General features: G+C 51.0%; 1 protein-coding gene across 1 annotated transcript; it reads left to right on the top strand.

The window, feature by feature from the left end:
* The first annotated feature begins 47 nt into the window (after positions 1–47).
* Positions 48–8,930, top strand: LOC142209901 (uncharacterized). The gene is made up of 3 exons (XM_075278942.1): positions 48–157; positions 4,961–5,080; positions 6,633–8,930. Exons 2-3 carry the CDS (start codon positions 4,991–4,993, stop codon positions 8,919–8,921), a joined length of 2,379 nt encoding a protein of 792 aa, XP_075135043.1. The 5' UTR covers positions 48–157; positions 4,961–4,990; the 3' UTR covers positions 8,922–8,930.
* The last annotated feature ends 3,849 nt before the right edge of the window (positions 8,931–12,779 follow it).

Here is a 12,779-nt window from a genome sequence, read left to right as displayed (position 1 = left end):
TCAGGTTTCCGGACTACAGCTCCCAGCATGCTCTGTGATAACTTCCAGGTCACGTGTCTCTCTTCTCTGACACTTTCTTGGAGTGTTTGCGATGTTTTAGGGGCGAAAACCGCGCTGTGATTGGTCAGGGGGCGGCGTCACGTGACTGAGCGCTGAGGTGAGTGCCTGCTGGGACTTGTGGTCCATCAGTGGTGGTGTGAAGGAGGCTGTATATAGGAGTATACAGGAGTGTATAGCAGTATATAGGAGTATACAGGAGTGTCAGCTACTGCCCCCTGTTATCAGCCAGGAGGGGTCTGGGGTGGTGACCAGAGAGTGCCCCAAATCACTGACATAGACTGTCACCGTATGTATGGTGGGGTCTGACCCTGACAACCCTTCTAGTCCTGAATCCTGACCCTGACTACTACATAGCCGGTGTCAGGAGGGGCCGCAGAGCTGACTACTAGGTGTCCTCCATAGCCGGTGTCAGGAGGGGCCGCAGTGCTGACTACTAGGTGTCCTCCATAGCCGGTGTCAGGAGGGGCCGCAGAGCTGACTACTAGGTGTCCTCCATAGCCGGTGTCAGGAGAGGCCGCAGTGCTGACTACTAGGTGTCCTCCATAGCCGGTGTCAGGAGGGGCCGCAGAGCTGACTACTAGGTGTCCTCCATAGCCGGTGTCAGGAGAGGCCGCAGTGTGACTACTAGGTGTCCTCCATAGCCGGTGTCAGGAGGGGCCGCAGCGCTGACTACTAGGTGTCCTCCATAGCCGGTGTCAGGAGAGGCCGCAGTGCTGACTACTAGGTGTCCTCCATAGCCGGTGTCAGGAGGGGCCGCAGCGCTGACTACTAGGTGTCCTCCATAGCCGGTGTCAGGAGGGGCCGCAGAGCTGACTACTAGGTGTCCTCCATAGCCGGTGTCAGGAGGGGCCGCAGAGCTGACTACTAGGTGTCCTCCATAGCCGGTGTCAGGAGAGGCCGCAGTGTGACTACTAGGTGTCCTCCATAGCCGGTGTCAGGAGGGGCCGCAGTGCTGACTACTAGGTGTCCTCCATAGCCGGTGTCAGGAGGGGCCGCAGCGCTGACTACTAGGTGTCCTCCATAGCCGGTGTCAGGAGGGGCCGCAGCGCTGACTACTAGGTGTCCTCCATAGCCGGTGTCAGGAGGGGCCGCAGAGCTGACTACTAGGTGTCCTCCATAGCCGGTGTCAGGAGGGGCCGCAGTGTGACTACTAGGTGTCCTCCATAGCCGGTGTCAGGAGGGGCCGCAGTGCTGACTACTAGGTGTCCTCCATAGCCGGTGTCAGGAGGGGCCGCAGCGCTGACTACTAGGTGTCCTCCATAGCCGGTGTCAGGAGGGGCCGCAGTGCTGACTACTAGGTGTCCTCCATAGCCGGTGTCAGGAGGGGCCGCAGCGCTGACTACTAGGTGTCCTCCATAGCCGGTGTCAGGAGGGGCCGCAGTGCTGACTACTAGGTGTCCTCCATAGCCGGTGTCAGGAGAGGCCGCAGTGCTGACTACTAGGTGTCCTCCATAGCCGGTGTCAGGAGGGGCCGCAGCGCTGACTACTAGGTGTCCTCCATAGCCGGTGTCAGGAGGGGCCGCAGTGCTGACTACTAGGTGTCCTCCATACCCGGTGTCAGGAGGGGCCGCAGTGTGACTACTAGGTGTCCTCCATAGCCGGTGTCAGGAGAGGCCGCAGTGCTGACTACTAGGTGTCCTCCATAGCCGGTGTCAGGAGGGGCCGCAGTGTGACTACTAGGTGTCCTCCATAGCCGGTGTCGGGAGGGGCCGCAGTGCTGACTACTAGGTGTCCTCCATAGCCGGTGTCGGGAGAGGCCGCAGTGCTGACTACTAGGTGTCCTCCATAGCCGGTGTCAGGAGGGGCCGCAGCGCTGACTACTAGGTGTCCTCCATAGCCGGTGTCAGGAGGGGCCGCAGCGCTGACTACTAGGTGTCCTCCATAGCCGGTGTCAGGAGGGGCCGCAGCGCTGACTACTAGGTGTCCTCCATAGCCGGTGTCAGGAGGGGCCGCAGCGCTGACTACTAGGTGTCCTCCATAGCCGGTGTCAGGAGAGGCCGCAGTGTGACTACTAGGTGTCCTCCATAGCCGGTGTCAGGAGAGGCCGCAGTGCTGACTACTAGGTGTCCTCCATAGCCGGTGTCAGGAGAGGCCGCAGAGCTGACTACTAGGTGTCCTCCATAGCCGGTGTCAGGAGAGGCCGCAGTGCTGACTACTAGGTGTCCTCCATAGCCGGTGTCAGGAGGGGCCGCAGTGCTGACTACTAGGTGTCCTCCATAGCCGGTGTCAGGAGGGGCCGCAGCGCTGACTACTAGGTGTCCTCCATAGCCGGTGTCAGGAGGGGCCGCAGCGCTGACTACTAGGTGTCCTCCATAGCCGGTGTCAGGAGGGGCCGCAGCGCTGACTACTAGGTGTCCTCCATAGCCGGTGTCAGGAGGGGCCACAGCGCTGACTACTAGGTGTCCTCCATAGCCGGTGTCAGGAGGGGCCGCAGCGCTGACTACTAGGTGTCCTCCATAGCCGGTGTCAGGAGGGGCCGCAGCGCTGACTACTAGGTGTCCTCCATAGCCGGTGTCAAGAGGGGCCGCAGCGCTGACTACTAGGTGTCCTCCATAGCCGGTGTCAGGAGGGGCCGCAGCGCTGACTACTAGGTGTCCTCCATAGCCGGTGTCAGGAGGGGCCGCAGCGCTGACTACTAGGTGTCCTCCATAGCCGGTGTCAGGAGGGGCCACAGCGCTGACTACTAGGTGTCCTCCATAGCCGGTGTCAGGAGGGGCCGCAGAGCTGACTACTAGGTGTCCTCCATAGCCGGTGTCAGGAGGGGTCGCAGAGCTGACTACTAGGTGTCCTCCATAGCCGGTGTCAGGAGGGGCCGCAGCGCTGACTACTAGGTGTCCTCCATAGCCGGTGTCAGGAGGGGCCGCATCGCTGACTACTAGGTGTCCTCCATAGCCGGTGTCAGGAGGGGCCGCAGCGCTGACTACTAGGTGTCCTCCATAGCCGGTGTCAGGAGGGGCCGCAGAGCTGACTACTAGGTGTCCTCCATAGCCGGTGTCAGGAGGGGCCGCAGCGCTGACTACTAGGTGTCCTCCATAGCCGGTGTCAGGAGAGGCCGCAGCGCTGACTACTAGGTGTCCTCCATAGCCGGTGTCAGGAGGGGCCGCAGCGCTGACTACTAGGTGTCCTCCATAGCCGGTGTCAGGAGGGGCCGCAGCGCTGACTACTAGGTGTCCTCCATAGCCGGTGTCAGGAGGGGCCGCAGCGCTGACTACTAGGTGTCCTCCATAGCCGGTGTCAGGAGGGGCCGCAGCGCTGACTACTAGGTGTCCTCCATAGCCGGTGTCAGGAGGGGCCGCAGAGCTGACTACTAGGTGTCCTCCATAGCCGGTGTCAGGAGGGGCCGCAGCGCTGACTACTAGGTGTCCTCCATAGCCGGTGTCAGGAGGGGCCGCAGCGCTGACTACTAGGTGTCCTCCATAGCCGGTGTCAGGAGGGGCCGCAGTTCTGACTACTAGGTGTCCTCCATACCCGGTGTCAGGAGGGGCCGCAGTGCTGACTACTAGGTGTCCTCCATAGCCGGTGTCAAGAGGGGCCGCAGCGCTGACTACTAGGTGTCCTCCATAGCCGGTGTCAAGAGGGGCCGCAGCGCTGACTACTAGGTGTCCTCCATAGCCGGTGTCAGGAGAGGCCGCAGTGCTGACTACTAGGTGTCCTCCATAGCCGGTGTCAGGAGGGGCCGCAGTGCTGACTACTAGGTGTCCTCCATAGCCGGTGTCAGGAGGGGCCGCAGTGCTGACTACTAGGTGTCCTCCATAGCCGGTGTCAAGAGGGGCCGCAGCGCTGACTGCTAGGTGTCCTCCATAGCCGGTGTCAGGAGGGGCCGCAGCGCTGACTGCTAGGTGTCCTCCATAGCCGGTGTCAGGAGAGGCCGCAGTGCTGACTACTAGGTGTCCTCCATAGCAGGTGACTGTACCAGCAGAATAGTGAGCGCAGCTCTGGGGTATAATACAGGATAAGTAATGTAATATATGTACACAGTGACTGTACCAGCAGAATAGTGAGCGCAGCTCTGGAGTATAATACAGGATAAGTAATGTAATGTATGTACACAGTGACTGTACCAGCAGAATAGTGAGCGCAGCTCTGGAGTATAATACAGGATAAGTAATGTAATGTATGTACACAGTGACTGTACCAGCAGAATAGTGAGCGCAGCTCTGGAGTATAATACAGGATAAGTAATGTAATGTATGTACACAGTGACTGTACCAGCAGAATAGTGAGCGCAGCTCTGGAGTATAATACAGGATAAGTAATGTATGTACACAGTGACTGTACCAGCAGAATAGTGAGCACAGCTCTGGTATATAATACAGGATAAGTAATGTAATGTATGTACACAGTGACTGTACCAGCAGAATAGTGAGCGCAGCTCTGGAGTATAATACAGGATAAGTAATGTAATGTATGTACACAGTGACTGTACCAGCAGAATAGTGAGCGCAGCTCTGGAGTATAATACAGGATAAGTAATGTAATGTATGTACACAGTGACTGTACCAGCAGAATAGTGAGCGCAGCTCTGGAGTATAATACAGGATAAGTAATGTAATGTATGTACACAGTGACTGTACCAGCAGAATAATGAGCGCAGCTCTGGAGTATAATACAGGATAAGTAATGTAATGTATGTACACAGTGACTGCACCAGCAGAATAGTGAGCGCAGCTCTGGAGTGTAATACAGGATACTTAATGTAATGTATGTACACAGTGACTGTACCAGCAGAATAATGAGCGCAGCTCTGGGGTATAATACAGGATAAGTAATGTAATGTATGTACACAGTGACTGCACCAGCAGAATAGTTATCGCAGCTCAGGAATATAATACAGGATGTTACTCCTATATATACCATCCGTGTGTGTGTATACATTGAGTGCCCTCTTCTCCTCCTCCAGGTTGTCTTCTCCAGTGTTTCTCCTTTGGTTATGGATTCTTATCAGGGATTTGAAGTTGGTGCTGAAGTAGAATTAAATGACAGCGCTCCGGTGCTGGAGGACTCGCCCACCGTTATAGTGGTACGTCCGGTGCTCTGTGCAGTATTGTGCACTGCCTCTGTCCCCCCCAGCCTACTTTGTACCATTCCCCTTCTGCCCTCTTCTGTCCCGTCCCCCTTCTTTCTGGCCTCCTCTGTCCCGTCCCCCTTCTTTCTGGCCTCCTCTGTCCCGTCCCCCTTCTTTCTGGCCTCCTCTGTCCCGTCCCCCTTCTTTCTGGCCTCCTCTGTCTTGGTCCCCTTCTTTCTGGCCTCCTCTGTCCCGTCCCCCTTCCTTCTGGCCTCCTCTGTTCCGCCCCCTTCTTTCTGGCCTCCTCTGTTCCGCCCCCTTCTTTCTGGCCTCCTCTGTCCTGTCCCCCTTCTTTCTGGTCTACTCTGTCCCGTCCCCCTTCTTTCTGGCCTCCTCTGTCCCGTCCCCCTTCTTTCTGGCCTCCTCTGTCCCGTCCCCCTTCTTTCTGGCCTCCTCTGTCCCGTCCCCCTTCTTTCTGGCCTCCTCTGTCCCGCCCCCCTTCTTTCTGGCCTCCTCTGTCCCGCCCCCCTTCTTTCTGGCCTCCTCTGTCCCGCCCCCCTTCTTTCTGGCCTCCTCTGTCCCGTCCCCCTTCTTTCTGGCCTCCTCTGTCCCGTCCCCCTTCCTTCTGGCCTCCTCTGTCTTGTTCCCCTTCTTTCTGGCCTCCTCTGTCCCGTCCCCCTTCTTTCTGGCCTCCTCTGTCCCGTCCCCCTTCTTTCTGGCCTCCTCTGTCCCGTCCCCCTTCTTTCTGGCCTCCTCTGTCCCGTCCCCCTTCTTTCTGGCCTCCTCTGTCCCGTCCCCCTTGTTTCTGGCCTCCTCTGTCTTGGTCCCCTTCTTTCTGGCCTCCTCTGTCCCGTCCCCCTTCCTTTTGGCCTCCTCTGTTCCGCCCCCTTCTTTCTGGCCTCCTCTGTTCCGCCTCCTTCTTTCTGGCCTCCTCTGTCCTGTCCCCCTTCTTTCTGGTCTACTCTGTCCCGTCCCCCTTCTTTCTGGCCTCCTCTGTCCCGTCCCCCTTCTTTCTGGCCTCCTCTGTCCCGTCCCCCTTCTTTCTGGCCTCCTCTGTCCCGTCCCCCTTCTTTCTGGCCTCCTCTGTCCCGTCCCCCTTCTTTCTGGCCTCCTCTGTCCCGTCCCCCTTCTTTCTGGCCTCCTCTGTCCCGTCCCCCCTCCTTCTGGCCTCCTCTGTCTTGTTCCCCTTCTTTCTGGCCTCCTCTGTCCCGTCCCCTTCTTTCTGGCCTCCTCCGTCCCGTCCTTTTTTCCAACCTCTTCTCTCTTGCTCACCCACTTCGACACCATTATGTCCCCACCATCCCTCCAGGCTGTTCTGCTTTTGCTTACCTTCCGGCCTCCTTTGCCTTGTGCCCTCTCTTTCTCTTCCTGAGGCTTCCCCTTACTCCATGGACCTCTGTTGCCCTTACCTGACTCCTCTGTCAAAAACTTGTCCTCCCTGATATAAGACATTATTGTATTGCTAGATATAACATCACGCCGTCACCCAGATCTTTACATAGTTGAGTTATTAGCACTGAGCTTCCGGTTCTGACTCCTCTCCATCATGTCTTGGTTCTTCTTCTAGGAGAATAAGCAGGACTTGCCAGCCTGGCATCATCTCCATTACATTGATGAATCGAGTAGCGATGAAAGCCTGGATCACCATCGAGTGTCCTCCACATCTCCTGAGAACATGGAAATACTCAAGTATTTGCCTAATGTCGAGGCCCCACTTACATGGAGCAGCCAAAAGGAGAGGACGATGTTCTCCCCCTCTGAAGGTCTCTATACAAAGCCTCCGCTTCATGTTATAGAGCGAGACCACCCATCGGTGCTGTGGAGCCATGGGCACCATCCAGGTCAGGACCAGACATGTCCATTGGGAATAGGGTTGGAAGAAACGGAGATCTCACACTTGAACACTCTACCAGCATTGACTTTTAGTCCTTCCCCGACTCTACCTCCGGAGCTGTATTCCGAGATGGTGCTGAGCCAGGACGGTGATGAAGCAGAGCTGTATGGGAGATACAGCTTCTATAATGCTAAAACCCAATCTATGGGAACGGTAAAGCCCTGGGTGCGGAGCCACAAATGTACAAAGTGCGGGCGCCAGTTTGGACGTCTGTACAACCTGGAGAGTCATATGTGCATCAAGACGGCCTTGACCAGGGTTAATATGGGTGATATAATGCCCATTAACAAGCCACTCAAGTCCAAAAAGAGTAGCCTACGCAAAAAGTGCGAACAAAGTGAAGAGTCGATGAACAGACTGGAACGAATGTGTGCGGAGGCGCAGAGGGAACTTCAGAACCTGCAGGAACTATACAAGAAGGAGGACAAACCTCTGCTCGGAATTTTGTTGGAAAGTCAAGAAGAAACCGCTCAAGTAGATGAATCTGTTCCTGATAAAGTATCGAAGCCTAAACGTACTTATCGTTGTGAGCGTTGCGGGCGCCAGTTTAGGAGAAAGTTCTATCTGGGGAGCCATGTCTGCTGCAGTGACCCTCTCAATACCAACGATTCAGTCGCGGGGCACGTTCTCAATCGAGAAGGTCCACCTAACTCAGGTCAGGATATACGTCCAACGGGTCAAAGCCAAGATGGCACCGAGGAAGTGAAAGTGTACAAGTGCCATTATTGTGAGAAAGTGTATAACAGACACGCCTCGTACGGGACCCACCTGCGATGGCATATGAAGGAGAAAGACCTGGTGTCCTCTGTGAATGAGTCCCTTGCGACAGGCGACCTTGGACCTCTCCTAACCAACATTAATATGACTTCTCTGGGGTTAAAGAAGAAAACGGGGCCAACCTTTACGTGCCAGGAATGTGGCAGAGTCTTCAGTAAGCAGTGCTCGTACTCGACCCATATCCTCTGGCATATTAAAAGAAGAAACTCTACGTTGACTGTGCCGTCTATGAAGCAAGTAGAGGAGAGGAGGCCACCAGAAGTCCAAGGACCCTCCATATCTGCTGAACATCAGGCAAAGACTGTCACGGACAATACGTTCACTTGCCAGGAATGTGGCAGGGTGTTCTCTAAGCGAACGGCTTATTCTAGCCATACCCGTTGGCACAAAAAAGAAAGAGAACTCGAGCTAAGTTTTAGAGCGCAGGCCAAATCCATGGGGCATCATCCAAAGACTTCCAGTGGTGGCAGTAGTGGAGAGATGTCTACTTCTAGCCATGTCGTTGACAATTTTGAAGGATACTCTTTAGAGCAACCAAACCTTTACATAAATGAAGGAGGGACTCTAGATAATCCAGTAGACCTTGGACAACAAAGGGTTCCTACTGAGGTCCCAGAATTCGTCTTTGAGCTGGTAGTGGGGACAGAGAGTTTCCACCAGGACTTCACGAGCAAAGATGTGGAGGAGACAATGTCAAGAACTCTGATCGATTCCTTGACTTCCACCACCAAGGAACCCGATGAGACACCTGTTCCTTGTTCTCTGGCCTTACCCAACAAATTATTGGGTCGCCATCTAAAAAGACCAAAGCCACCGCACAGATGTCAGGACTGCGGCGCTTGCTTTTCCGAGTCCCGGAAGTTAAAATGTCATCAACGCAAAAGCAAGTCTCGGTGGAAGAAGCGCAGATGTGATTGTGGCCGATCCCTGGTGGGTTTGTTGCACCTCCTCCGTCACCAGCTGCAGCATCTGAACGGGACGGCTTTCATCTGTGCCGCCTGCGGGAAGTTGTTGAGAGGTTACCAGCAGCTTCGAGCCCACAGTTGGGTGCACCCGCTGGTATCCCAGTTCCAGTGCCGATGCGGGGCACGGTTTACCCAATTGCCGAGGTACCTTTGGCATTCCTTATTGAATAAGACAAGATTGAGAAGAAGATACAAAGAAAGGAGATGTCTCGACACGTGACGGGACAATTCCAAGGACTGCCAAGATAGTGATTTATGCAAAAATATAAAAAAATCTTATATTGTACATAAACCAGATTAAATCTTAAATTTGCAGCTTGTGTGTATGGCATCCACTAATTCATGGGAATCGGGGCAAACGTACGAAACCTTGTCGGTGGCGTGATCAATATTATTGCAGCAGATCTTTACAAAAAGACTCCTGAGCATTTATCATAGTCCCGGGGGGAAATGGGTCAAAAACAAATTTTACAAAAAATTTTAAAACAAATGTAAAATTTCACATCTCCTTTCCCTAGACCAAAAATAAACGTAAACACCGTAGGCATTCCTGCATCCAAAAATACCCAAAGCACAACCCTATAAAAATATTTTCCTACGGTGAACCCCGTAGCAGGAAAAAAAAAATCAAAATGGCCAAACAGCTGTTTTTTGTCATTTTTCTTCCACCAAAAAATTTAATGAAATGTGGTCAAAAATTAAGACATTCCGAAAGAATTTTTTAAAATTTGGGGATTTTTGTTTAAGGTTTTAAAACATAACAAAAGCTATATAAATTTGGTATCAATGGAATCCTGACGATTTACAGATTGCGGGTAGAATGTCATTTTTGTCAATAGTGAAGGCGGTAAGAAACAAAAACATTTTTTTAAAAAAAGGGCACAAATACTTCTTTTTTTGTAAATTTACACCCCCAAGTTCGGATTTTTTTTTTCCAGCTTCCCAGTATGAAATACTCCACCACTTCCTATGAAATATTAAATGGTACCGTTAGGTTTGAGACGATCTTGAGATTTCAGGATCGATTTTAAAATCCGATTTCCGATCATTTTCCAGCCGATCGCAAAATTTGCTCGATTGCCAATCGGAATCCGATCTTTCCCAATCGCTCAACCCTAGTCAATGACTCTCTATGAGAAAAGTCGCTTTTAGGGTTGAGCTGATCTTGAGATTTCAAAATCCGATTTCCGATCATTTTCCAGCCGATCGCGATCGTGAAATTTGCTCGATCTGATCTTTTCCGATCCCGATCGCTCAACCCTTGGTACCATTATAAAGTTCAAATTGTCCCACAAAAATGAAGCAATTCTCGATTATCAGCTGGACTCGGGGCAAAATATTTTTCTCTTTTACGTTGCACCCGTGTGTTTTTCCAAAAATTTGGTCCCAATGTCCAAATTTTGAAGGATTTTTAATCCATGAGCAGAATCGCTGATGATCCAGATAACGGTCTAATTCCTGTAACTTGCACCCTCTGTCCCATGTGTACTGGGTTCTAAATACTACATGGAAGGAGCCCATGATCCGCTTCTGTGGCCTGTATTACCAGCACTCTACCACAAGGGGGCACTGCACTGCTTCTAATACCAAAATCTGCCGTTGGAGGATTAAACATAGGATGGTAAAATTTCCAAATAAATTAATAGGAATAAAAAAAAATCTTTAATTTTTTTTTTAATTTTTAAAAAAAATGTCTTTGATTTCAGTATAAATTTAAACTTTTGGTGAAAAATAATCTGATTTTTGAATCGAAGCAATGCAAGACACACCAGAGAGAATGAGCCAATCCAGAATTTATTTCTATAAAAGTTACATTTAAAAAATTTCAATTTTAAATAGTAAAATTTTACAAAATAGTGTACAAATAAAGGAGATGAAGCACAACGTGTCATGTGACCAGTCATCCATTATGGTATAGTGAAGGCCACAAGGTGTGACGGTCAGCGCTATTCAGCTATCCGGGGATGGGTTAGCAATTTTGCAACTTTTTGTTTGTTTTTGGCCTAAGCAGCTGCAGTTGCAGACACCAACTTTTTGTGATAATATTTCCTAGTAGACCCTTCCCGAACCTTCTTCAGGATGTTGTGTCTGCAATACTAACCCTGATCCTAAGGGTCAGTTCACACGTGAAAACCGCCTAGCTTATTTGTGCGAGGTAAAAAACCTCGAGGAGTTTTTTTGACGCTGTTTTTTGCATTCCGCGCGGTTTTTGACGAGGTTTTTGACGCGGTTTTCGCTAGCGGTTTTCGCTAGGTTTTTTTTTCCTATATGTGCTATAGAAACTGCAGGCGAAAACCGCGCGGTTTTTTGCAAAAAACCGCGCGGTTTTTGTGTGCAAAAAACCGCGCGGTTTTTTACCGCGCGGTTTTCGCCTCCCATTCACTTCTATGCAATTCTTCAGGCGTTTTCCGCCTGAAGAAAGGTCATGTCGCTTCTTCAGGCGGAAAACGCTAGGAGGAAAAAAAAAGCTAGTGGTCTACATAGACCACCATGTTAAAGGAGAGGTTTTTGAAGCGAATTCCGCTGTCAAAAACCTCCCCTTTGCCCACGTGTGAACTAGCCCTAAGACGTTCCATCCATGGAAGATAATATTGGAGGAAAACAAAAACATTTCTGTGGTAGCTCCAGATATTTTGTCTTCATTCTGGAGATCTCCATCTCGGAAATCTTCAAAGTCGGCCCTATAGCTTGTTTGGGCAAAGGTTACCGTGCCCGGTGCAAGGCCGAGAGGATAGAAGGAGAGACCGTGCCCAAACTCCTCTCTCTTCTAGGACAAAAAGATTAGAAATCTGCCCGATCCTTATCTACTCTGACATCTTGGGTGCCACATTAGATGGTCTAGATTTTCGGGATCGGCCCGGGACACTTACAAGGTGTATGCCTAGTTTTAGTCATCGTAGAGGGCTGATGTTGACACTGTCACCTGGCTGTAAGTGTTCTACTTCCCTGCACTGCCCCCACAGGGGAAATTAAGCATTACACAGTGTCCATTCACCTCAATGGGTTGTCTTTGTTATAAAGCTCCACCCCCTCTGTAATTCTAAATGCAATCTGTCAGTCTATACTGTCACTGTGGCATTCTATTCATGATCTAGGTGAACAGTGCAGTGCATTGTTGTGACTACCTCCTGGAACATGACTAATCATTGCTTGGGAGATACCTTTGGAATTAGCCAAGAATTATCTTTATTACCTTGGATATTGATACAAGCCTCACTCCACCCACCATGGTGATCCAGGTGCCATAGCCGACCTGACGTGACATCGACATCCCTGCTTTTGCCATTGGAACTAAAGAGCAATTATCGTAAGTCCTGTGAATGAGCCATTGTTCCCTGTTATCGGCCACAACAAGATGGGCAGTGCTTGACTGTAGTGTTGTAAACCCATATGGCTACATCCTTGACCCCCCTACTTGATGTTTCGGATCTCCAGTAGTGATCAGCCCTTGTGTCGTCCCCTTATTTTCTAGGACACCTAGCTGACAACCATTATGGCAGCCATTACTGCTCCCTGAGGGTTGTCACAGGTGACCCGAATGGAAAATCTGGCTAGTTTTGTATGTTGAGTGGCCATTAAGGAGTTAAATCTGTTTGACAATCCCTGTAGCAGCAGACATACTGGTTGTCACCCAGCACTCCCATAGACAGAGTGGCTTAATAGAAAGTTTGATTGAATTTTAAGGGTAAGGGCACTTTAAATGGGGGTTCAGGAATATTCATGGATGACCTATCCTTGGGCAATCGATAGATATTCCTGGCACAGAACACAACTCTATACACAAAAATCTAAAAACAGCTACAAAATACTTTATTTCTCGGTATTGCATAGTTACTGTGAATTGTCAGATTGTATTGATGCATCCTCTTAAATAGTCTCATAAACCCCACCCCCTTGTACAATAAACACAGACGGACAGTTAGATCAAGTCTAGACATTTTTCCAAAAATTTGGTCCAGTTTACAGCCCTTTATAGTATAGAAATCTTGTCCTATATTTCTAAAATTCTCAACTACAACGTAAGAACGGGAGTCAAGATCCAAAAAATTACATTGTTTACTGTTTACAAACTTCATTT

This window comes from Leptodactylus fuscus, chromosome 6, assembly GCF_031893055.1.
Source record: "Leptodactylus fuscus isolate aLepFus1 chromosome 6, aLepFus1.hap2, whole genome shotgun sequence".
Taxonomy (NCBI): Eukaryota; Metazoa; Chordata; class Amphibia; order Anura; family Leptodactylidae; genus Leptodactylus; species Leptodactylus fuscus.
This window is presented reverse-complemented; position numbering and strand designations above follow the sequence as displayed.

What these genes read in the sequence shown, in the direction of transcription:
- LOC142209901 (XM_075278942.1), top strand. Translation starts at nt 4,991, where the DNA reads ATGGATTCTTATCAGGGATTTGAAGTTGGTGCTGAAGTAGAATTAAAT. An exon ending in ACTCGCCCACCGTTATAGTG is followed by an intron (nt 5,081 to 6,632) that starts GTACGTCCGGTG and finishes TTCTTCTTCTAG; the next exon opens with GAGAATAAGCAGGACTTGCC.